The 23,181-nt window shown below is 44.8% G+C and overlaps 1 protein-coding gene across 7 annotated transcripts in view; it reads right to left on the bottom strand.

Annotated features, from left to right (window-relative positions):
• LOC118362657 (fermitin family homolog 2) overlaps nt 1-23,181 on the bottom strand; it is a 90,154-nt gene that overhangs the window by 22,821 nt on the left and 44,152 nt on the right. For 3 of the 7 annotated variants that reach the window (XM_052486344.1, XM_052486343.1, XM_052486346.1), the window contains exons 3-5: nt 22,310-22,543; nt 8,888-9,019; nt 2,865-2,897 (exon numbers count right to left, since the gene is read on the bottom strand). In XM_052486344.1, coding sequence (XP_052342304.1) covers nt 2,865-2,897; nt 8,888-9,019; nt 22,310-22,543 — 399 coding nt within the window. The remainder of the gene's footprint in view (nt 1-2,864; nt 2,898-8,887; nt 9,020-22,309; nt 22,544-23,181) is intronic. The other 4 variants (XM_052486348.1, XM_052486349.1, XM_052486345.1 and 1 more) reach the window with 3 other exon arrangements.

Raw genomic sequence — 23,181 nt, 5'->3', positions numbered from 1 at the left:
CCCTTTTATCTCCAAACATAACAATGGTCATTATGGCCAAACAGTTATATTTTTTGTTTCATCAGACCAGAGGACATTTCTTCAAAAAGTACGATATTTGTCCCCATGTGCAGATGCAAACTGCAGTCTGGCTTTTTTTATGGCACTTTTGGAGCAGTGGCTTCTTCCTTGCTGAGCAGTCTTTCAGGTTATGTCAATATAGGACTCGTTTTACTGTGGATATAGATACTTTTGTACCCGTTTCCTCCAGCATCTTCACAAGATCCTTTGCTGTTGTTCTGGGATTGATTTGCACTTTTTGCACCAAAGTACATTCATCTCTAGGAGACAAAACGCGTCTCCTTCCTGAGCGGTATGACGGCTGCGTGGTCCCATGGTGTTTATACTTGCATAATATTGTTTGTACAGATGAACGTGGTACCTTCAGGAATTTGCGCCCAAGGATGAACCAGACTTGAAGTCTGCACATTTTTTTCTGAGGTCTTTGCTGATTTCTTTTGATTTTCCCATGATGTCAAGCAAAGAGGCACTAAGTTTGAAGGTAGGCCTTGGAATACATCCACAGGTACACCTTCAATTGACTCATGATATCAAATAGCCTATCAGAAGCTTCTAAAGCCATGACATAATTTTATGGAATTTTCCAAGCTGTTTAAAGGCACAGTCAACTTAGTGTATGTAAACTTCTGACCCACTGGAATTGTGATACAGTGAATTATAAGCTAAATAATCTGTAAACGATTGTTGGAAAAATGACTTGTGTCATGAACAAAGTAGATGTCCTAACCGACTTGCCAAAACTATAGATGGTTAACAAGAAATATGTGGAGTGGTTGAAAAACAAGTTTTAATGACTCCAATTGAAGTGTATAATAATAATAATAATAATAATAATAATGTAAACTTCAGACTTCAACTGTACATACATTAATTTCTTTTCATTCAGTTTGGAGTAGAATGTCCTTTTAGTGATGATAGTGATGTTTATTTCGATGGGCAAGGGAGGAATAACTTGTAGTATTGGTCACCATCTCCAATCTGTTCCATCCCACTTGATTTTATTTAGAGTCGGACAGCAGCCTTCACCATAAATAACTTGTAATATTGGTAGTAACCATGCGGATGTCACCGTGATACAGTCTACACTGCTCAATGGGGAGAACTTGCGCTGCAAGTTTAAAATATTTTCAGAAATTTCTAGTCACAAGCATAAACTAGCTAGCTGGGAAGGGCTCAATCAGAATGACTGACTAGCCTGAACCCATTTCTTCTCCACATGTCCATGTAGCCTCCCCTGTTGTCAGGAAGCACAGACACCCCATAATGGATCGACCATCAACACGTCGAAAACGGTAACGCAAATGAGGAAATAAAATCGCAAAATAAAGAATTAGAATTGATTTATGGAATTTGCATTTTGACAGTCAACCACACAGAGTATGGAAAAGCATTGTCAATTGAGGATTTGTCACAATTCATACTAACACAACAAGGTAATTAAATGGCAAACATGAGAAATTATCATTTAAGGATTTACATTTGATTTTTAAATGTGATAGTGTTGCACTGGATAAAATATCAAACACACGTTGCTATTTATTTTTCAAATGGGCAGATATTATGCATACTCAAACATGAAAATGATAATGCAATATCTTTTTTGCATTTCAATTAGAATGTCAAAAAATGCACACCCATTTAGGAAAAGGAATTGCAAACATGATACTGATTTATTTTTGTACCATTTGCCTTTCCAGTAGATTTTCAGCAGCTAAATAGTTCCATAACACACTGACCTGTCCCCACTGGCCTAAAAAAAGCAGGCAGGCCAAACCACTAACCAAAACTCTAACAGGAAATGGTGTGTGTGTGTGTAATACAGTAGAGGTCATGAGAACAGGGACCAGGCCACAACAACCCATCCCTAAGGGTTTATGGAGAGTTTCTAGAAGGGAGGGAGGAAAATAAGGTCAGCTAGAGTGCTGCTCTCCCATATGGTCGCAGGAGACATCCCAAATATCTAGAGAAAGCTGATTACAGTTGACCCCCATCTCCTCTAGAGAAGAAAAAGAGTCGTGCAGCCTCATGTGTTTACTCCCAGCCTTTGACTTTCAGTGGGATAGTCCTTTCCACAGGCTGGAAGGAACCGACTATGTTAACGTTTCCTAATCCCCTTTCACTGGGTTCTGGTATGGTCTGGACGGCTAGACCACCCTGCACTTTGTCGCCTGGATGTAAACTAGGAGGGCTCATTACCATATAAAAAGGTGTCACCACATGGCTTCTGTGTGGGTTTGGGATGGAGGCGGTGGTCCATCTGAAATGAGGCGAATGTGTTGTAGACATAGAATCCCCCTAATAGCCATTTATTCTGTTCCATTTTGATTCTTTAGGGCAGCGTTTCCCAAAGTCGGTCCTGGACATTTTGGTTTTTGTCCTAACACTACACAGCTGATTCAAATGATCAAAGATTGATGATGAGTTGGTTATTTGAGTCAGCTGTGTAGTGCTAGGACAAAACCAAACGTGCACCCAGGGGAGGTCCCAGGACAGACTTTGGGAAACCCTCCTTTAGGGTACCTGTTGAGCAGCTGAGCTTTCCAGCAGAACAAATGCAGTGTGCAAAGCTTTTTTATATTTTTCAAAAAAAGACTGGAGCGAGTTTGTTCCTGTTGGAGTGGGGCAAAGCCTGTCACGTGACCTGAGTCAGCAGATATCCTCAAGTGACAAGGGCAGCGGCTGGCTTCCTTGGGATACAGCCTAGGCAGGTGACTAGAACATCACTCCAGCTGAGGGGTGAGTGGGTAAGGGAATGGGGAAGCAGTGCAGGAAGAGGGAGGACAGAAGACCAGGAGAAACCTTACCTTTGACCGGCCCGATGTAAATTATCTCAGAGGCTGGAGTGGAAAATGAGAAAGAGGGAGGGAAGGAAAGAAAGCAGAGGAAAAATAACAAAAACCAGAGGACAAATTAAAGAAATATTAAACGATAGATATTAAAAAGACGAGGGAGAGGAGGGAGTAGGAGTTTTTTTAAAGAAAATGGACGAGAATGAGAACCAGGGGAGGGCTGTGCCAGTGTGCCAACCTAACCAACCCAAGATTAGATGAGTCACTTTGCCCTCTCAGCGGCGGGAAAAGAAACATGGCATGACAAACCCTGGTCAGTTCCCATCCATCTGCCCATTCATCAGGATCCAATGTAATTTCTCATTGAAAAGCCAGGCAGGGTGTTGGTTGGAATGACCCAGCACTGCATAACAGTTCTAGTGAAATTAAAGTTATGGACAAATCATCTTTCCACCATGAGAATCCCATAGAGATAATTATCTGAGAGGAACAGTTCAGCAGAGTAGCAGACTCAATGGCCCTGAAGGAGTAGACAGGGCCATGGTCCTAGTTGTTATTCGTAGGCTACGGTTTGTAATATGGGCTATTCCATAATAACGACATGCATGTTTCTCTTAATGAAATGTGGGTAGGGGGTCTGGGATTTCGCAGACATGAGGGTGGAAGTAGGTTGTGGTTTTAGACACAGAAAAAGACAGATTCTAATCTAAACACTTCTAACTGGACTTAGAGCACAGATCAAGCCCCACATCCTCTTGGTCTTGGGTGAACTTCTAAACTAAAATCTTGCCAACTCAACTTGACCCGTTACCCAGTTTCCCCTGTGGTCCAGTGAGTGTGTAAGGAAGGAGGTGAAGACTTATCAAGGGTTGACTCAGAGAGGCCACAGAGGGCCCCATTCAGCAGGGTGGAATGGACTGAACTGTAGGGAGAGGCTGTGGCTGAGCCCCATACAGATTGCATCAAGTGTTAGGGAGAGGCTGTGTGTGTGTATGCGCGCGCGTGCGTGCAGACTGCAGCATATGCCCTTGTGAGTACCATCAGGCGGTGTGGTGCTGGAGACCCCAGCCTTTCCCCAGAGGGGAGGTAACACAACATCAGGAATAACTCCCAGCAGCTTGGCCGTGAAACACTGCACATTAAATACTCACTCCTACCATGTGAGCTGGGGGAGGTGTGTGCAACTCCTGCACATTTTCTCTTTGTGCACTGTACACAAGTGTTTTCCTGCATGTCTTTATTATCTTAAAGCGATTCCGAATATTTGTACAGAGTTATGACTTGGCCTAATTCATTTTAGAAACCCCTGGTCAACAGCTCATTAGGATAACAGAGTGTGGATGTAGTTGGAGCAATACCAGTCATACATAAGGGTGTAACTCATGGAATTAGGGGAAACTCTGGCTTTGTTCTAATAATCAGAAAGACTCCCAGGATTCCCATGGAGTCAAATGGCAATGGGAACCAACAAGCATATAATTGTCATAACATTGACGAGGGAGCCAAGAGTCAGAGCTGCTTGGCTTAATGTCCCTTCTCACACTCCCCTTTTTCCCTTTCCTGCCCCTCCTCACTCTCCCCTTTTCCCCTTTCCTGCCTCTCTCCCCCTTCTCACACTCTCCCCTTTTCCCCTTTCCTGCCTCTCCCCCCCCCCCCTTTTCTGCCTCTCACCTCCTTCTCACTCTCCCTCTTTTCCCCTTTCCTGCCTCTCTCCCCCTTCTCACACTCTCCCCTTTTCTGCCTCTCACCTCCTTCTCACTCTCCCTCTGCCTTTCCCCTTTCCTGCCTCTCACTCTCCCCTTTTCCCTTTTCTGCCCTCTCTCCCCCTTCTGCCACTCCCCTCTCCCCTTTCCTGCCCCTCCTCACACTCTCCCCTTTTCCCCTTTCCTGCCCCTCCTCACACTCTCCCCTTTTCCCTTTCCTGCCCCTCCTCACACTCTCCCCTTTTCCCCTTTCCTGCCCCCCTTTTCTGCCTCTCACCTCCTTCTCACTCTCCCTCTTTTCCCCTTTCCTGCCTCTCTCCCCTTCTCACACTCTCCCCTTTTCTGCCTCTCACCTCCTTCTCACTCTCCCTCATTTCCCCTTTCCTGCCTCTCTCCCCCTTCTCACACTCTCCCCTTTTCTGCCTCTCACCTCCTTCTCACTCTCCCTCTTTTCCCCTTTCCTGCCTCTCACCTTCTTCTCACTCTCCCTCTTTTCCCCTTTCCTGCCTCTCACCTTCTTCTCACTCTCCCTCTTTTCCCCTTTCCTGCCTCTCACCTTCTCACTCTCCCCTTTTCCCTTTTCTGCCTCTCTCCCCCTTCTCACACTCTCCCCTTTCCTGCCCCTCCTCACACTCTCCCCTTTTCCCCTTTCCTGCCCCTCCTCACACTCTCCCCTTTTCCCCTTTCCTGCCCCCCTTTCTGCCTCTCACCTCCTTCTCACTCTCCCTCTTTTCCCCTTTCCTGCCCTCTCTCCCCCTTCTCACACTCTCCCCTTTTCTGCCTCTCACCTCCTTCTCACTCTCCCTCTTTCCCCCTTTCCTGCCTCTCTCCCCCTTCTCACACTCTCCCCTTTTCTGCCTCTCACCTCCTTCTCACTCTCCCTCATTTCCCCTTTCCTGCCTCTCTCCCCCTTCTCACACTCTCCCCTTTTCTGCCTCTCACCTCCTTCTCACTCTCCCTCTTTTCCCCTTTCCTGCCTCTCACCTTCTTCTCACTCTCCCTCTTTTCCCCTTTCCTGCCTCTCACCTTCTTCTCACTCTCCCTCTTTTCCCTTTTCTGCCTCTCTCCCCCTTCTCACACTCTCCCCTTTCCTGCCCCTCCACACTCTCCCCTTTTCCCCTTTCCTGCCCCTCCTCACACTCTCCCCTTTTCCCCTTTCCTGCCCCCCTTTCTGCCTTTCACCTCCTTCTCACTCTCCCTCTTTTCCCCTTTCCTGCCCTCTCTCCCCCTTCTCACACTCTCCCCTTTTCCCCTTTCCTGCCTCTCCCCCCTTTTCTGCCTCTCACCTCCTTCTCACTCTCCCTCTTTTCCCCTTTCCTGCCTCTCTCCCCCTTCTCACACTCCCCTTTCCCCTTTTCTGCCTCTCACCTCCTTCTCACTCTCCCTCTTTTCCCCTTTCCTGCCTCTCTCCCCCTTCTCACTCTCCCCTTTTCTCCCTCTCTCCTCCCCCCTTTTCTGCCTCTCACCTCCTTCTCACTCTCCCTCTTTTCCCCTTTCCTGCCTCTCTCCCCCCCCCTTTTCTGCCTCTCACCTTCTCACTCTCCCTCTTTTCCCCTTTCCTGCCTCTCTCCCCCTTCTCACACTCTCCCCTTTCCTGCCCCTCCTCACACTCTCCCCTTTTCCCCTTTCCTGCCCCTCCTCACACTCTCCCCTTTTCCCCTTTCCTGCCCCCCTTTCCTGCCTCTCTCCCCCTTCTCACACTCTCCCCTTTTCTGCCTCTCTCCCCCTTCTCACACTCTCCCCCTTTTCCCTTTCCTGCCTCTCCCCCTCCACACTCTCCCTCTTTTCCCCTTTCCTGCCTCTCTCCCCCTTCTCACACTCTCCCCTTTTCTGCCTCTCACCTCCTCACACTCTCCCTCTTTTCCCCTTTCCTGCCTCTCTCCCCCTTCTCACACTCCCTCTTTTCTGCCTCTCTCCCCCTTCTCACACTCTCCCCCTTTTCCCTTTCCTGCCTCTCCCCCTCCACACTCTCCCTCTCTTCCCCTTTCCTGCCTCTCTCCCCCTTCTCACTCTCTCCCCTTTTCTGCCTCTCTCCCCCTTCTCACACTCTCCCTCTTTTCCCCTTTCCTGCCTCTCTCCCCCTTCTCACTCTCCCCTTTTCTGCCTCTCACCTCCTTCTCACTCTCCCTCTTTTCCCCTTTCCTGCCTCTCTCCCCCTTCTCACTCTCCCCTTTTCCCTTTTCTGCCTCTCTCCCCCTTCTCACTCTCTCCCTCTTTTCCCCTTTTCTGCCTCTCTCCCCCTTCTCACACTCCCTCTTTTCTGCCTCTCTCCCCCTTCTCACACTCTCCCCCTTTCCCTTTCCTGCCTCACCCCCCTTGAGCCTAAAGTGTGTGTGTGTGTGTGTGAGAGATGCCAGGCCAGGTAGCTATAGGGTTGGGCTGGGTCTTTAGGACAATGAGGACCATTCACAACGCCTTAGCCAAAATCGCTAAAGCTAACTAACGCTGCATAGATACCACAGCATGGCCCCAAGTGTCCCTCCTCCCTCACATCAGTGTAGCTAATTTATTGACAAGACTAGCAGGCGGGAGGAAGAGGGGCTGGTGTAGCTCAAGCTCTGCAGCCTGGTTTGGATATAAAATGGCATGTGACCAACTACGCAAGGAATCCCAACCATTCCCTCTCTCCCTCCCTGAGTAAGGAGCCCAGAGTCCGCAAATCATATCATACCGCTGCTCCTCACTCACATTCTTATTTGGGCACATACAAAAACAATTGTTTTGGCACTGTCTTGACTTGTTTTTAAAACCCTATGGGCAGATATTGATAGAAGGGTAGATACAGTGGGGAGAACAAGTATTTAATACACTGCCAATTTTTTTTAACAAAGCATGTAGAGGTCTGTCATTTTTATCATAGGTACACTTCAACTGTGAGAGACTGAATCTAAAACAAAAATCCAGAAAATCACATTGTATGATTTTTAAGTAATTAATTCACATTTTATTGCATGACATAAGTATTTGATACATCAGAAAAGCAGAACTTAATATTTGGTACAGAAACCTGTGTTTGCAATTACAGAGAGCATACGTTTCCTGTAGTTCTTGACCAGGTTTGCACACACTGCAGCAGGGATTTTGGCCCACTCCTCCATACAAACCTTCTCCAGATCCTTCAGGTTTCGGGGCTGTCGCTGGGCAATACGGACTTTCAGCTCCCTCCAAAGATGTTCTATTGGGTTCAGGTCTGGAGACTGGCTAGGCCACTCCAGGACCTTGAGATGCTTCTTACGGAGCCACTCCTTGGTTGCCCTGGCTGTGTGTTTCGGGTCGTTGTCATGCTGGAAGACCCAGCCACGACACATCTTCAATGCTCTTACTGAGGGAAGGAGCTTGTTGGCCAAGATCTCGCGATACATGGCCCCATCCATCCTCCCCTCAATACGGTGCAGTCGTCCTGTCCCCTTTGCAGAAAAGCATCAAAGAATGATGTTTCCACCTCCATGCTTCACGATTGGAATCGTGTTCTTGCGGTTGTACTCCTCCTTCCTCCAAACACTGCAAGTGGAGTTTAGAACAAAAAGCTCTATTTTTGTCTCATCAGACCACATGACCTTCCCCCATTCCTCCTCTGGATCATCCAAATGGTCATTGGCAAACTTCAGACGGGCCTGGACATGCGGTGGCTTGAGCAGGGGACCTTGCTCCATGACGGTGTAGTGTGTTACTAATGGTTTTCTTTGAGACTGTGGTCCCAGCTCTCTTCAGGTCATTGACCAGGTCCTGTCGTGTAGTTCTGGGCTGATCCCTCACCTTCCTCATGATCATTGATGCCCCACGAGGTGAGATCTTGCATGGAGCCCCAGACTGAGGGTGATTGTCCATCATCTAGAACTTCTTCCATTTTTTAATAATTGCACCAACAGTTGTTGCCTTCTCACCAAGCTGCTTGCCTATTGTCCTGTAGCCCATCCCAGCCTTGTGCAGGTCTACAATTTTATCCCTGATGTCCTTACACAGCTCTCTGGTCTTGGCCATTGTGGAGAGGTTGGAGTCTGTTTGATTGAGTGTGTGGACAGGTGTCTTTTATACCGGTAACGAGTTCAAACATGTGCAGTTAATACAGGTAATGAGTAGAGAACAGGAGGGCTTCTTCAAGAAAAACTAACAGGTCTGTGAGAGCTGGAATTCTTACTGGTTGGTAGGTGATCAAATACTTATGTCATGCAATAAAATGCAAATGAATTACTATTGGACCGGGAAGAAGTTATTGCACCTTGGACATTCCAGGAGTGGAAGTGTTAACAGAATTCTCCAGAAGGCTCTCGGAGATGGGGTTCAGGGTTGGCCTGCAAGTGGTGACTGAGTTTGAGGTAAATGAGTGGAACTTACTACCTGATCCTGGGGTGAGTAGTGGCCCCTCCAGCTCCAGAGCCTCCTCCTCAGCCTCTTCCAGCTTTTTCTTCTTCTTCTTGGGGTCACGGGGCTTACGGAGTAGAGATGCCTCCTCTGGATGACGGATATCTGGAGAAAGAGAGAAAAGGGGGAGAGGGGAAGAGAGAAGGAGATGAGGGGGGGGGGGAGAGAGGGAGTCAAGGAGTTGTCACATAATCCCAACACAGTGTAGCCCAACACTAACCAAACCCAGGGACCTCATGGAGAGGAAGACGGTGAGCAAGTGAGAGAACAAAAGATGGGGGAAAGACAGAAATATAGTGAGAGAAAGAGGGGGAGAGAAACTGCGAAAGACAGCCCAAGAGTCAAGGGGGTTGAGAGAGTTCAGCTTAAAAATCACAAAAATAAAAACAGACTAGCAACTAGGCTAACCTAACCCTGACCCCAAGAGATGTGCTATTATCCTGGTTTTCAGTTAGGAGTCTTTCAACTACAGACCTCACATTCACCCTAACACATAGTTTAAAGAATTTGAATGGGGGAGAAGGCAAGCCCAGTCAAAAGATGTGATGGAGAGACAGAAAGAGGCAGAGAGAAAGATCGAGAGGGGAAACAATGATAAACAGCGGTGCACATGCAAGGTGGAAAATGTATAATCCCATTTCTCAGGTCACCAACAACCCCCCCTAACAACCCCCTCCCTAAACCTCTCCCAACCTCCCCAACCCCTCACAACCCTCTCCTAACCTCCAACCCCCTCCCAACGAGAGGGGTGTGTGGTCGACTTAGTACACACACTAAATATTTCTGCAGAGTAACAGCTCCTCTGATACCACACAGTGTCTGTTTAGCAGCAGTCACTAAACAATGAGCTAGTGGTAATAACAAACACTGTATCTGTCATAACACCCTAGCCTCTAACCTAGCGCTTCTGCACAACACACTGGATGAGAGACTAGCCTCTAACCTAGCGCTTCTGCACAACACACTGGATGAGAGACTAGCCTCTAACCTAGCGCTTCTGCACAACACACTGGATGAGAGACTAGCCTCTAACCTAGCGCTTCTGCACAACACACTGGATGAGAGACTAGCCTCTAACCTAGCGCTTCTGCACAACACACTGGATGAGAGACTAGCCTCTAACCTAGCGCTTCTGCACAACACACTGGATGAGAGACTAGCCTCTAACCTAGCGCTTCTGCACAACACACTGGATGAGAGACTAGCCTCTAACCTAGCGCTTCTGCACAACACACTGGATAAGAGACTAGCCTCTAACCTAGCGCTTCTGCACAACACACTGGATGAGAGACTAGCCTCTAACCTAGCGCTTCTTCACAACACACTGGATGAGAGACTAGCCTCTAACCTAGCGCTTCTGCACAACACACTGGATGAGAGACTAGCCTCTAACCTAGCGCTTCTGCACAACACACTGGATGAGAGACTAGCCTCTAACCTAGCGCTTCTGCACAACACACTGGATGAGAGACTAGCCTCTAACCTAGCGCTTCTGCACAACACACTGGATGAGAGACTAGCCTCTAACCTAGCGCTTCTGCACAACACACTGGATGAGAGACTAGCCTCTAACCTAGCGCTTCTGCACAACACACTGGATGAGAGACTAGCCTCTAACCTAGCGCTTCTGCACAACACACTGGATGAGAGACTAGCCTCTAACCTAGCGCTTCTTCACAACACACTGGATGAGAGACTAGCGGAGTTGCAGCAGATGGCATAAACAACTACACATCAGCACAGAGCTTGTGTGTGTGTGTGTGTGTGTCTATATCTATATCAGACTGGCTGGCAAGCAAAGGATGAAGTAAACAGTCACATTGCAGTTCAGTTTGAGCGTGTGCGTCTTCAGAAAGTATTCATGCCCCTGGACATATTCCAAATTTTGATGTGGTACAGTCAATTCAAAATGGATTTAAATGATTATTTTCTCACCAATCTACACATAATACCCCATAATGACAACAAAATGTAGAGTTTACAAATGTATTGAAAATGAAGTATTCACACCCGAGTCAATACCTTGTAGAAGCACCTGTGTCAGCAATTACAGCGGTGAGACTTTCTGGGTAAGTCTCCAAAAGCTTTGCACACCTGGATTGTGCAACATTGGCCCATTATTCTTTTCAAAATTCTTCAAGCTCTGTCAAATTGGTTGTTGATCATTGCTAGACAACCATTTTCAGGTCCTGCTATAGTTTTTCAAGTAGATTTACATCAAAACTATAACTCGGCCCCTCAGGAACATTCACTGTCTTCTTGGTAAGCAACTTCAGTGTTGATCCTGCTGAAAGGAGAATTCATCTCCCAGTGTGTGGTGGAAAGCAGACATCCAGGTTTTCCTCTAGGATTTTGCCTGTGCTTAGCTCCATTCAGTTGTTTTTTATCCTGAAAGACTCCCCAGTCCTTAACAATTACAAGCATTCCCATAACATGATGCAGCCACCACTGTGCTTGAGAATATGGAGTGGTACTCAGTAATATATTGTATTGGATTTGCCCCAAACATAACACTTTGTATTCAGGACATCTTTTTGCAGTATTACTTTAGTGCCTTGTTGCAAACAGGATGCATGTTTTAGGATATTTGTATTCTGTACAGGCTTCCTTCTTTTACCTTTGTCAATTAGATTAGAATTGTGGGGAAACTACAATGTTGTTGATCCCATCCTCAGTTTCCTCCTATCACAAACTCAGTAACTGTTTTAAAGTCACCATTGGCCTCATGGTGAAATTCCAGAGCAGTTTCCTTCCTCTCCGGCTACTGAGTTAGGAAGGACACCTGTAGCTTTGTAGTGACTGGGTGTATTGATACAACGTTCAAAGTGTAATTCATAACTTCACCATGCTCAAAAAGGGATATTCAATGTCAGCTTTTTATTACCCATCTACAAATAAGTGCCCTTTGTGAGGCATTGGAAAACGTCCCTGGTCTTTGTGGTTGAATCTGTGCTTGAAATTCACTGCTTGACTTAGGGAGCTTACAGATAATTGTATTTGAGAGTCGTTAGTTGTAGTTGTGTAGTTGTGCACATTTTTACACCTGACCTTTAGGTTTGCCATAACAATGGGCTTGAATACTTCCTTATATTTCAGTTTATTTGAAAAAAATAATCCCACTAACATTATGCGCTATTGTGTTTAGGCCAGTGACAGCAAAAATCTCAATTGAATCCATTTTAAAATTCAGGTTGTGTGCGTGTGTAGATGGAAGGAACCTATGCTTGGGCGTTTGTTTAACGTCTCCTCTGACAGACATACTGCAGTGCTGATTTAATGACTCAAACAGAGCTGCACCAACCCCCTCAACATCCCTCTTTCCTCCCGCTCTCCACGCCTCTGCTCTCTACTCCTCTCCTCTCGCGACACTCCCCTCTGTGTTAGCTGGAGAGGCCATGGAACCATCAGTCAACATTAATCTCCAGTGTTCAGGACGTTTTTGGAACGGTTCGGAGGAGCTGGCTGAATATGCCAGAATGTGTCTGGAAAAGATAGATGTGCACCATCTAGATTTTAAAAGCACAGCTGGGGCAAATGTCTGTGCTGTCTTTTATCTATGCTTCTACACTCATTTAAGAGCTGTGTGGATGACTGGAATTTCAATTTCATAATATTCATTTGGCTATTGTCAAATTTTTGCCTTTTAAAATCTATTTAAATCCCTCATGCCCTACAACTTCACTCCCTCCTTTTTCCATAGCGAGGGAGGACAATGTGTGAGAGACAGAACAGAAAGAAAAGAACGGCGGGAGAGAGAAAGCGAAAGACTGCGAGAGAGAAAAAGAGAGCGAGAGCAAACGAGAGCGACAGAAGAATAGCGAGAGAGAACTTCTTGGCTTGGTGAGAATTTCTTGTTTAGTTTGTGTTACTAAAGCAAAAAGCATTCCAGGGTTTAAGAACAACCAGATGGTAGCTCGCTCTCCCTCACTCCCTCCATCTCTCCTCCTTCATCGCTCTTGCACAGCACAAGCCCTGTGCCCTTATACAGCCATGTAAGTGCAGGCATGCTGCCTGGCCTGAGCACAGGGGTGGAGCGAGTGTCTACGGTAGTTGCACCAAGTGTCAAGTGCTGTTGTTATCCACAGACTAAAATCTGTGAGCAAAATACCATTTTACATGGCCATTTCAAATATCAAACAGTTAGGATTGCTACCTCCAACCCCAGCAACTGCAAGAGATGGGCTGAAGAAAGAATGGACATAGCCCTTCTTTTCATCAGTCACATGAAAGTGGGAGAAGAGCAGAGAGCGGGGTAGTAACATCAGGAATGCAGGCCCCTGATGTAGCCTGCCAATAATTAGAAGGAGTAGCGAGAGAAAGAGGACAGGGTGCAGGATGAAGTAACACTGTCATACTATCCAGAAACAGCAGGTGTTGTTGACGGAATAGGATTTGGGCCACGTGACCTGATCCTAGATCTGTGGGTAAGTGCAACGCTTCTACCCAATCAGATTCATGCAGAATCAAAGCAAAGGTCTACAAGTGGTTGATGTTCATTACAGAACATGATGCCCATAACATAAGAAGCAGCTTCATTCAAATCCTTTTGACATGATCCAGGCTCATAGCCAGGTGGACGGACAGACTGACTGACTGCCAGCCCTGCAGTACAATTGTAAGAGTAAGACATGATTCATTGCCATGGGAGTGAGACCCACCACACATAACCATTTACATTTGAGTCATTTAGCAGTCACACTTCTCCAGAGCGACATAGGCCCTTTCTGCATTATAACTAGGGGCAGGAGTTTTTGTATATGGGCAAATACAAGGTTAAAATATTTATCTTCTGGCTAACATGTTACTTGTGGAGTAGAAAATTAAACTGTGGTCAAACCGCATTGACATTATCAAAAACCAAGTATCGCCACTCTGGAATCAGGTCAGTGTGATTGTCCACAAATATACTGGACCGCAGTAAAACTGTTGATACATCGAACACTAACTACAAAGCCTGGGAACTGACCACAAGTCCCACTTCTCTAAATCTCTATCCATCCATTTCTCTCTATACCTCACTCCATTTCCATCTGTCCCCCTCCTATCTAGCCATCTGTCAGTCCCTTCATCCATCTCTTGCACCCCACAAACCATCTCTTCCGCATCTATCCATCACGCTCTCCCCCTATCCATTGCTCTCCCCTTCTAGCCATCTGTTACTCCTTCTATTCACCTCGCTCTCTCTCACCACATCTCCCCATCTTCCTTATAGGTTAACTTCAGGGCAGGGCTGACCAACAACACAGTAACAGGACAGTGTCACTCTCAGCAGCAGTCTCTATAAAATCAGGCAGGCCAGTGAAGCAGCAAGACTGACATTAGCACTAACTGGTCCTCTGGATCGCCTGATTGGCCAGAACAGACTGCTTCTCTAGACCGTCTCATTGATCACACCTGGTAGAGGCTAGAGGCCCGTCTTCCTCTAAGACCTGACTGCCAGGTCAGGTCCCACAGTCCTGCACAAGTCATAAGTGATGGCCAACATTTCCTGGCGGTCTCCCTTGGTGGAATGGAAGAGGCTTTATAGGGCCCTATAAGCAGCACTGTCTGTGTGCAACATCTCAGCTGTAAATTAAAAACACCAAGAGGGAAACAAATATCTTATTGAAGAGGACAGACTAATCCCATTCATAAGATTACATCAACAACAAAAAACACCAGACAAAACCTAGACTCCGGAAGACAAAGGTAGTCCACTTTCCCCACCCTAATGTACCACCCATATTGGGTTTCCTTCTGCAGACAGACAGGGTGCCAGGGCCGCACCCCAACGTTTTCTTGGCGCGCTCTGGGATCACGCCCTTTCTCATATGAGGAGACAGACGAGACGCAAGCTGCCAGCTGGTCGGAGTCGAGGCTTTGTAGGCCGGAGAAGGAAAAAGAACGTGGTGGTGAGGGTGTTCTGGATCACTGCACAACAATGTCATGGGTGACACTTAGTCAGTCGCCCACTATAGATCAGTTTCACACATCTGTCCCAGGCCTGCCCTCCTGGGCTGTATGGGCTGGTACTACTGCCCTAACACAATACCAGCTTTTAAAAAATCAAGAAAAAACATTTACTAGATTGGCTCCGAGTGTGAAGGATAAACATGGCATTTCATTATCAAAGCGATCGAAACCAAGGAAATGTCTCCCACTCACTGACAGACAAGCCAAACACACATTGTCCAGGAACACAGAGCTGCCAGAAATGAGATGATAGTAGGACAGTTCAACGCTGGAGTGGAGTGAAGGGGAATTCTGACATTTTACTATTGTATTCTGGGTCCCACTGCACTGCCCCAGATGGACTGTGTGTGTGTGTGTGTGTGTGTGTGGAGGGGGGGGGGCTCTAGCCAGCTGCTGTGGACATGGGAGAACAGCAGCACTGCAGTAATAATTAGATTGATCGCCCACACTAAATGTATGTGTGATTCACATGGCTAGAGACCCCAGCTCTGTTACACATCTGGTTAATGGTATGTAGGGAGGGGAGAGAGAGTGTAGGGGAAAGTCAAATAGAAAGTGAGAGAGAATGTGATGTTAGTGATGTGTGCTTGGATGTTAGTCTATTTTGTTTGTGAAGGGAAAGAGAGAGGGACAGAGAGACAGAAATCCCTGTAGTGGAGGAGTAAACTTGGTCTGCGCCAGGAAACAGCTACTGCGTGACCCCCCAAAAATACTCTCCAAATCAATCACTATGAGGAAAGCGAGAGAAAGGGGAAGACGGAATGAAATGAGTGTGGGAGTCAATCTGAATGGTCACTGTCTCACACAGCTTCAGAGAATCCAGCTCTTTTTCTGTCTGCAGTTTGAGCCAGTTGGACAGGCCTCCAGTCTTCTCTTCATGGCCCTGCTTATTCCCCATCTCATTCCCTCTGCTGTGCAGCTCTATGGTCAGTCACACAAACTGAAAGTCACCCAGATAATTACAAATGAAACTACCTATAGAAAGTCCACACTACCTTGAACCTTTCTCATTTAGTTGTGTTAGAAAGTGTGATTGAAATTAATTTAATTGTAATTTCTTGTCATTGACCTACACAAAATACCCCATCATGTTAAACGTTCTACACACACTTTTATAAATTAATACAAATGAAATAGTATTAGTATCCATCACCTTTGTTTAGGCAAGTCTAAATGAGGTCAGAAGTCAAATTTGGCTTAACAACAAATCAAATACATTATATGGCCTTACTGTGTGAAATAATAGGGGTTGACATTTTCTTAAAGGACTACCCTTCCTCTGTCCCCCATACATACAGTTGCAAGAAAAAGTATGTGAACCTTTGGAATTACCTGCATAACTGCATAAATTGGTAATCAAATTTGATCTGATCTTCATCTGATCTTCATCAGCGTAGAAAGTTCAATGAGGTTAAGAAGAATCCTAGTGTCAGCTAAAGACTTACAGAAATCTCTGGAACATGCTAACATCTTTGTTGACGAGTCTACGATACATAAAACACTAAACAAGAATGGTGATCATGGGAGGACACCACAGAAGACGCCACTGATGTCCAGAAAAAAAACGTTGCTGAATGTCTGAAGTTTGCAAAGAGTGCACCTGGATATTCCACAGCGATACTGTTTGGAAAGAACACACAACACAATGTGTGGTGAAAAAAGGCATAGCACACCAACATCAAAACCTCATCCCAACAACTAAATGGTGGAATGGTAGAGGAGCATCATAGTTTGGGGCTGCTTTGTTGCCTCAGGGCCTGGACAGCTTGCTATTATCGACAGAAAAAATAATTCCCATTGAAGTGCAACAGAAGTTGGGCGATGCAACAGGACAATGACAGAAGTAAATCAACAACAGAATAAAATACATAATCTGGAGTGGCCCAGCCAGAGTCCTGACCTCAACCAGATTGAGATGCTGTGGCATGACCGAGAGCAGTTCACACCTGACATCAAGAATATTGCTGAACTGAAACCGTTTTGTAAAAGAGGAATGATCCAACATTCCTCCTGACCATCGTGCAGGTCTGGTCCGCAACTACAGAAAACGTTTGGTGGAGGTTATTGCTGCCAAAGGAGGGTCAACCAGTTATTAAATCAAAGGGTTCACATACTTTTCCCACCCTGCACTGTGAATGTTTACACGGTGTGTTCAATAAATACATGAAAACAAATGGTTTTTGTTATTAGTTTAAAGGAGACCCTGTCCATTATTGTGACCTAGATGAAGATCAGATCAAATTTTACGACTAATTTCTGCAGAAATCCAGGTATTTCCAAAGGGTTCACATACTTTCTCTTGCCACTGTACATCTTTAAGGTCCCCAAAGCAAGTATTGAATGTCAAGCGCAGATTCAGCTACAAAAGACCAGCAAGCTTTTTTTTTTAAATACCTGAAAGAATTGCAGTGATTGGTAGATTTATTATTGTTACCAGACATTGAATATACCTTTCAGCATGTTTAAGTTAATTATGCTGTGGAGGGTGTACATTGAACAAAAATACAAATGCGTTCATAGAAGGAAATCTGTCAATTGAACCAAAAAATGATAAGCTCCTATTCTATGGATTTCACGACTGGGAATACAGATATGCATCTGTTGGTCACAGATATCTTTAAAAATAAGTTACAGGCATGGATCAGAAAACCAGTCCGGATCTGGTGTGACCACCATTTGCCTCATGCAACACAACAACTCCTTCGCATAGAGTTGATCAGGCTGTTGATTGTGGCCTATGGTTGTCACACTCCTCTTCAATGGCTGTGTGAAGTTGCTGGATATTGGCGGAAACTGGAACACGATGTCGTACACGTTGATCCAAAGCATCCCAAACGTGCTCAATGAGTAACATTTCTGGTGAGAATGCAGGACATGGAAGAACTGGGACATTTTCTGCTTCTAGGAATTGTGTACAAATCCTTGTGACATGGGGCCGTGCATTATCATGCTGAAACATGAGGTGATAGCGGTGGATGAATGGCACGACAATGGGCCTCAGGATCTCGTTCACGGTATCTCTGTGCGTTCAAATTGCCATTGATAAAAAGTAATTGTGCCACCATGGGGCACTTCGTTGACAACTTTGACATCAGCAAAAGGGTTGCCCACAGAACTCCATACAAGTGTTCGGTTGGAGGTACTGCCAAATTCTCTAAAACGATGTTCAAAGCGGCTCAAAAATTAACAGCTCTGATGGACATTCCTGCAGTCAGCATGCCAATTGCACACTCCATCAAAACATCAGACATCTGTGGCATTGTCTTGTGTGACAAAACCGCACATTTTAGAGTGGCCTTTTATTGTCTCCAGCACAAGCTGCACCTGTTTGTAATGATAATGCTGTTTAATCAGCTTCTTGATATGCCACACCAGTCAGATGGATGGATTATCTTGGTAAAGGAGAAATGCTCACTAACAGGGATGTAAATGAATTGGTGCACAAACTTGATAGAACTAAGCTTTTTGTGTGTTTGGAACATTTCTGGGATCTTTTATTTCAGCTCATGAAACATACACTTTATATGTAGAGTTTATATTTTTGTTCCGTGTATATACCAATCAATCAAGACGTCAAAGATTCAATCGTATTTCTGAACTGACAGGAAGGAAACTGCTGAGGAACGTCACTGAGGCCATTGATGATTTTAGAACGAGTTCAATGGCTGTGAAGGGAGAAAACTGAAGATGGATCAACATTGTAGTGACTACAATATTGAGAGTGAAAAGAAGAACAAAAATATTCAAAAACATGCAACAAGGCACTAAAGTAATACTGCAAAACAAAAAAATGGCAAAGGAACACTTTCTCCCCAATTTCGTGGTATCCAATTGTTAGTAGTTACTATCTTGTCTCATCGCTACAACTCCCGGGCTCGGGAGAGACGAAGGTCAAGAGCCATGCGTCCTCCGAAACACAAACTTATCCAGAGTAACTTACAGTAGTGAGTGCATACATTTCACACTTTTTTCTTCACCATACTGGTCCCATGTGGGAATCAAACCCACAACCCCGGCGTTGCAAACACCATGCTTTACCAATTGAGCCACACAGGACCATACATCTGCTTGAAAATATATGGCAAGACCTGAAAATGGTTGTCCAGCAATGATCAATAACCAATTTTACAGACATTGAAGAATTCTGAAAATAATCAAATGGGCAAATATGGCACAATCCAGGTGTGGCAGGCTCAGACTTACCCAAGAAGACTCACAGCTGTAATGGCTGCCAAAGGTATTGATCAATGGGGGGGTGAATACTTATTTAATCAAGGTATACTAGTGTTTATTTTTCATTAAATCTTTAAGAAATAAATCAAATAAGATGTGACGAAATCCAAGGGGCGTGTAGACTTTCTATAGGCACGGTAGTTCCAGAAGAGACTAGGTCATTGTGAACATGTATGCAGGACATGATTGAAAACTTCAATGTTCTAGAATTTCCCTATAAATTCTCCTTCTAAAAGGCAACGAGGAAAGGGTGAGGTAAGTATGAGAGAGGCAGAGAGAGATGCACTGCGTGTTCCTTCCCAGCCACCGTAAGTCATTGTATGACACTTTGGCACGCGCCAAGTCAGCCAAGAGCAATTTGTCCTGAATTTCTCCAAAACTAAAATAGATTTATTACCGCAGAGGTAGACACATTCCTAACAAGGACTGAGCAGCATAGAGGAGCAGAGCCTGCTTACTAGCCTGTTCATTTAGTTAGTCACCTCTCTCTGAATAACAACAGTCATCCAGCACATTCAGTTTATTTAATACTACATCAAAAATGTTATTTTTCCACTCTCATTTCAAAGAAAATAAACTCATACTAGTTCATTGTGGGCCTCTTTTCGCCTTCCTAAATAAAAGATCCCGTTTAGCTAAATAAGAAACAAAGTTCCAGTGTTACCTAGTAGAGCCAACCATAAGAGTAGAGTAGCCATAACTCCTGAGACATGACATGGGCCAGGGTAAAAAAAAAGAAAAAAAGACCAACAGATGTCCTTGAAAGTGCCTGATGAATGTTTCATATAAAAAGTGTTTCCCCTCCTGCAGCTGCAATCTTCAGTGGCGACAGAGGGCTCTGGTTGGAGCCGACATGGAGGGGTGACAGAGATCCATGTTACAGGGTCAGGAGGGCATTGGTACACAGTTCAGACACTCATCGGTACCACACAAGACATGCAAAGAGAGGTCTCTTCACAGTCCCCAGGTCCAGAACAGAGGCTGGAGAAACTACATGGAACTCTGACACAACTCAAGCTAGTAATAAAACCAGATTTAAAAAAAATAGATAAAGAACACCTTACCGCACAACAGGGACTGAAGAGACTGCTATTTTTATTTATTTTGTATTGTATTATATAGGTAAGTGGCATTGCACAAGCCTTGGCCATCTCCTGTTTCTGAAGTGTGAGGCAGAAACAGAAGATGATATAGTGTTATGTATATTATATGACATACAGTGCCTTCAGAAAATATTCATACCCTTTGACTTATTCCACATTGTGTTACAGCCTAAATTCAAAATTGATTAAACCTATTTTTTTCTACACACAATATCCCATAATGACAAAGTGAAAACTTGTTTTTAGACATTTGTGCAAATGTATTGAAAATGATTTTTTTTTTTTTTTTACATAAATATACATACCCCTGAATCAATACTTTGTAGAAGCACCTTTGGCAGCGATTACAGCTGCCAAAGGTGCTTACTCGCCCAGAGTCTTACTCGCCCAGAGTCTTACTGGGTAAGTCTCTAAGATAATTCCAGACCTGGATTGTGCAACATTGGCCCATTATTATTTTCAAAAATGTTCCAGCTCTGTCAAATTGATTGTTGATCATTGCTAGAAAACCTTTTTCAGGTCTTGTGATAGATTTTCAAGTAGATTTAAGTCTAAACTAACTCGGCCACTCAGGAACATTCACTGTCTTCTTGATAAGCAACTAGTATAGATTTGGCCTTGTGTTTTAGGTTATTGTTCTGCTGAAAGGTGAATTCATCTCCAATTGTCTGGTGGAAAGCAGACAACCATATTTTCCTCTAGGATTTTGCCTGTGCTTAGGTCCATTCCATAAAAATGTTTACCCTGAAAAGCTTCCCAGTCTTTAACAATTACAAGCATACCCATAATATGATGTATCCACCACTATGCTTGAACATATGAAGAGTGGTAATCAGTAATGTGTTGTATTGGATATGCCCCAAACATAACACTTTCTATTCAGGACAAAAAGTCTATTGCTTTGACACATTTTTACTTTAGTGCCTTATTGCAAACTGGTGCATGTTTTAGAATATGTTTTATTCTATACAGGCTTCCTTTTCCCTTTGCCATTTAGGTTAGTATTGTGGAGTAACTACATTGTTGTTGATCCATCCTCAGTTCTCCCATCACAGCCATTAAACTAACTGCTTTAAAGTAAACATTGGCCTCATGGTGAAATCCCTGAGCAGTTTTCATCTCAGGCAACTGAGTTAGGAAGGATGCCTGTATGTTTGTAAAGACTGGGTGTATTTATACACCATCCAAAGTGTAATTAATAACTTCACCATGCTCAAAGGGATCATGTTAAACAAAATCAGGCACACAGTGTGAGTCCATCCAACTTACTATGCGACTTGTTAAGCACATTGTTACTGAACTTATTTAGGATTGTCATTACAAAAGGGGTTGAATACTTATTGACTCAAGACATGTCAGCTTTTATTAATTTGTAAACATTTAGAAAAACATAATTCCACTGACATTATGTAATCCATTTTAAATTCAGGCTGTAACAACATAAAAGCCTTGAGGGTGTGAATACTTTCTGAAGGCACTGTATATTATGTTTTTGTTGTGTTTTGTTCCCCGTTTGGACCCCAGGAAGTATAGCCTGGGATCCTAATAAACCAAATAAAATGAGACTGGTGTTTTCCTCTGAACTCTAGCTGACAGGGCCAGGGGCAGATATCAATAGAGGGGTGTCTGACCTCAGTGCTCGTCAGGGGACAGGGCCTCAAGGGCTAAATCTGGACACTAATGTGTGTGTGTGAGATAATATCCATCTCAGAACGGGTGAGTCATTACACTGTGCTAGATTGATAAACTCTGCTAAACCTGTCTCAATCCTGTTTAGTCAACAGACAGCGCTATTCCAAGGACAGGTCCAGCAGAGTCAAGGTGCCTGAACAGTCACCTGTCAGAAGTGGTGGTGAAGTGAGAGCTGATATATGATAGCTAAACTCAACAAAAGGCTGAAAGGGAAAAAGAGCAGCAGACTAGATTGGAGGTTGAGAACACTTCCGGTAGTTCATCTAAAAAATAGCAAGAGTGTTATGGCAAGGTTAGAGTGGACGAATGAGGTACCATCATGCTCAACCAACCTTATAGAAAGAGTGTAGACTATACAGGACCCTTTGGTAGGATAGGTGCATTATAGTTAGAGTTGACAAAACATCTGACTTACTGAAAGTCTTGCAGATGTCGGACACGGCCTTAAAGACGCGATCAGAGAAGTTGACCTTGACCTTCATGTGCTTCATGTTGGGCAGCTGCAGGCGCAGCAGCTTGTGCTGGGGGGTGAAGAGGAGCCGGGCGTCTGCCTGTATACCATACTTGTCCAGGGTCCAGTGGGTCTTCAGCAGCCACGTCTTCTTCTTCTCCCACCACAGGGCGTGGTCCGACCAGTCCTTCTTCACATCTGATGGGAGGAGAGAGTATTAGTTTGTCAGTAACCATCACTACATTTATTCGTTTGATACAGTGGCCAGAACAAAAATAAACTGGATGTCAGTGACCAGAAACAAACTGGATGTCAGTTTAGTTGTCTGTTTCATAACTATCAAAAGAGTTGAGTAACACAAAACTGTACTGTGTATGGAATTCATTCATGTCACTGCAATGACCGTTTTATGTCCTGCCTATGACCAAACTACTAGATTTATCATAAACCGATGACGCTAAAGCCAACAGTCCTCATTAATTGAATTATGATACAACTCAAATTAAGACAATGCAAATGAAAGGAGAAACCTCTGTGTGTCACTCTGACAGATTGATGGAACATGGTTAGGACCAGGTGGGTGAGGTTGAGAAAGGCTTCTGGATTATTTCAAGAGGGAACTCAAAGGGAGGAGAAGAGTGTGAAAGAAGCCTGCTGTTTACGTGACACTGTGGGGATATCAGGTTCAAAACTCCCTCTTTGTTCCAGAGTCACACAGTGATCCCAGTAATGCCAGAGACATGCCACCCAAAACCCCTCACCTCCCAGTAGACGGTTTGACGGGTTCAAAACAATGACATTGGACCTGGGTGTTTGTGTTTTTCTGTAATACTGCT

The sequence above is a fragment of the Oncorhynchus keta genome, chromosome 29, assembly GCF_023373465.1.
Source record: "Oncorhynchus keta strain PuntledgeMale-10-30-2019 chromosome 29, Oket_V2, whole genome shotgun sequence".
Taxonomy (NCBI): Eukaryota; Metazoa; Chordata; class Actinopteri; order Salmoniformes; family Salmonidae; genus Oncorhynchus; species Oncorhynchus keta.
Note: the sequence above shows the minus strand (reverse complement) of the source record. Positions and strands in the feature narration are given on the sequence as shown.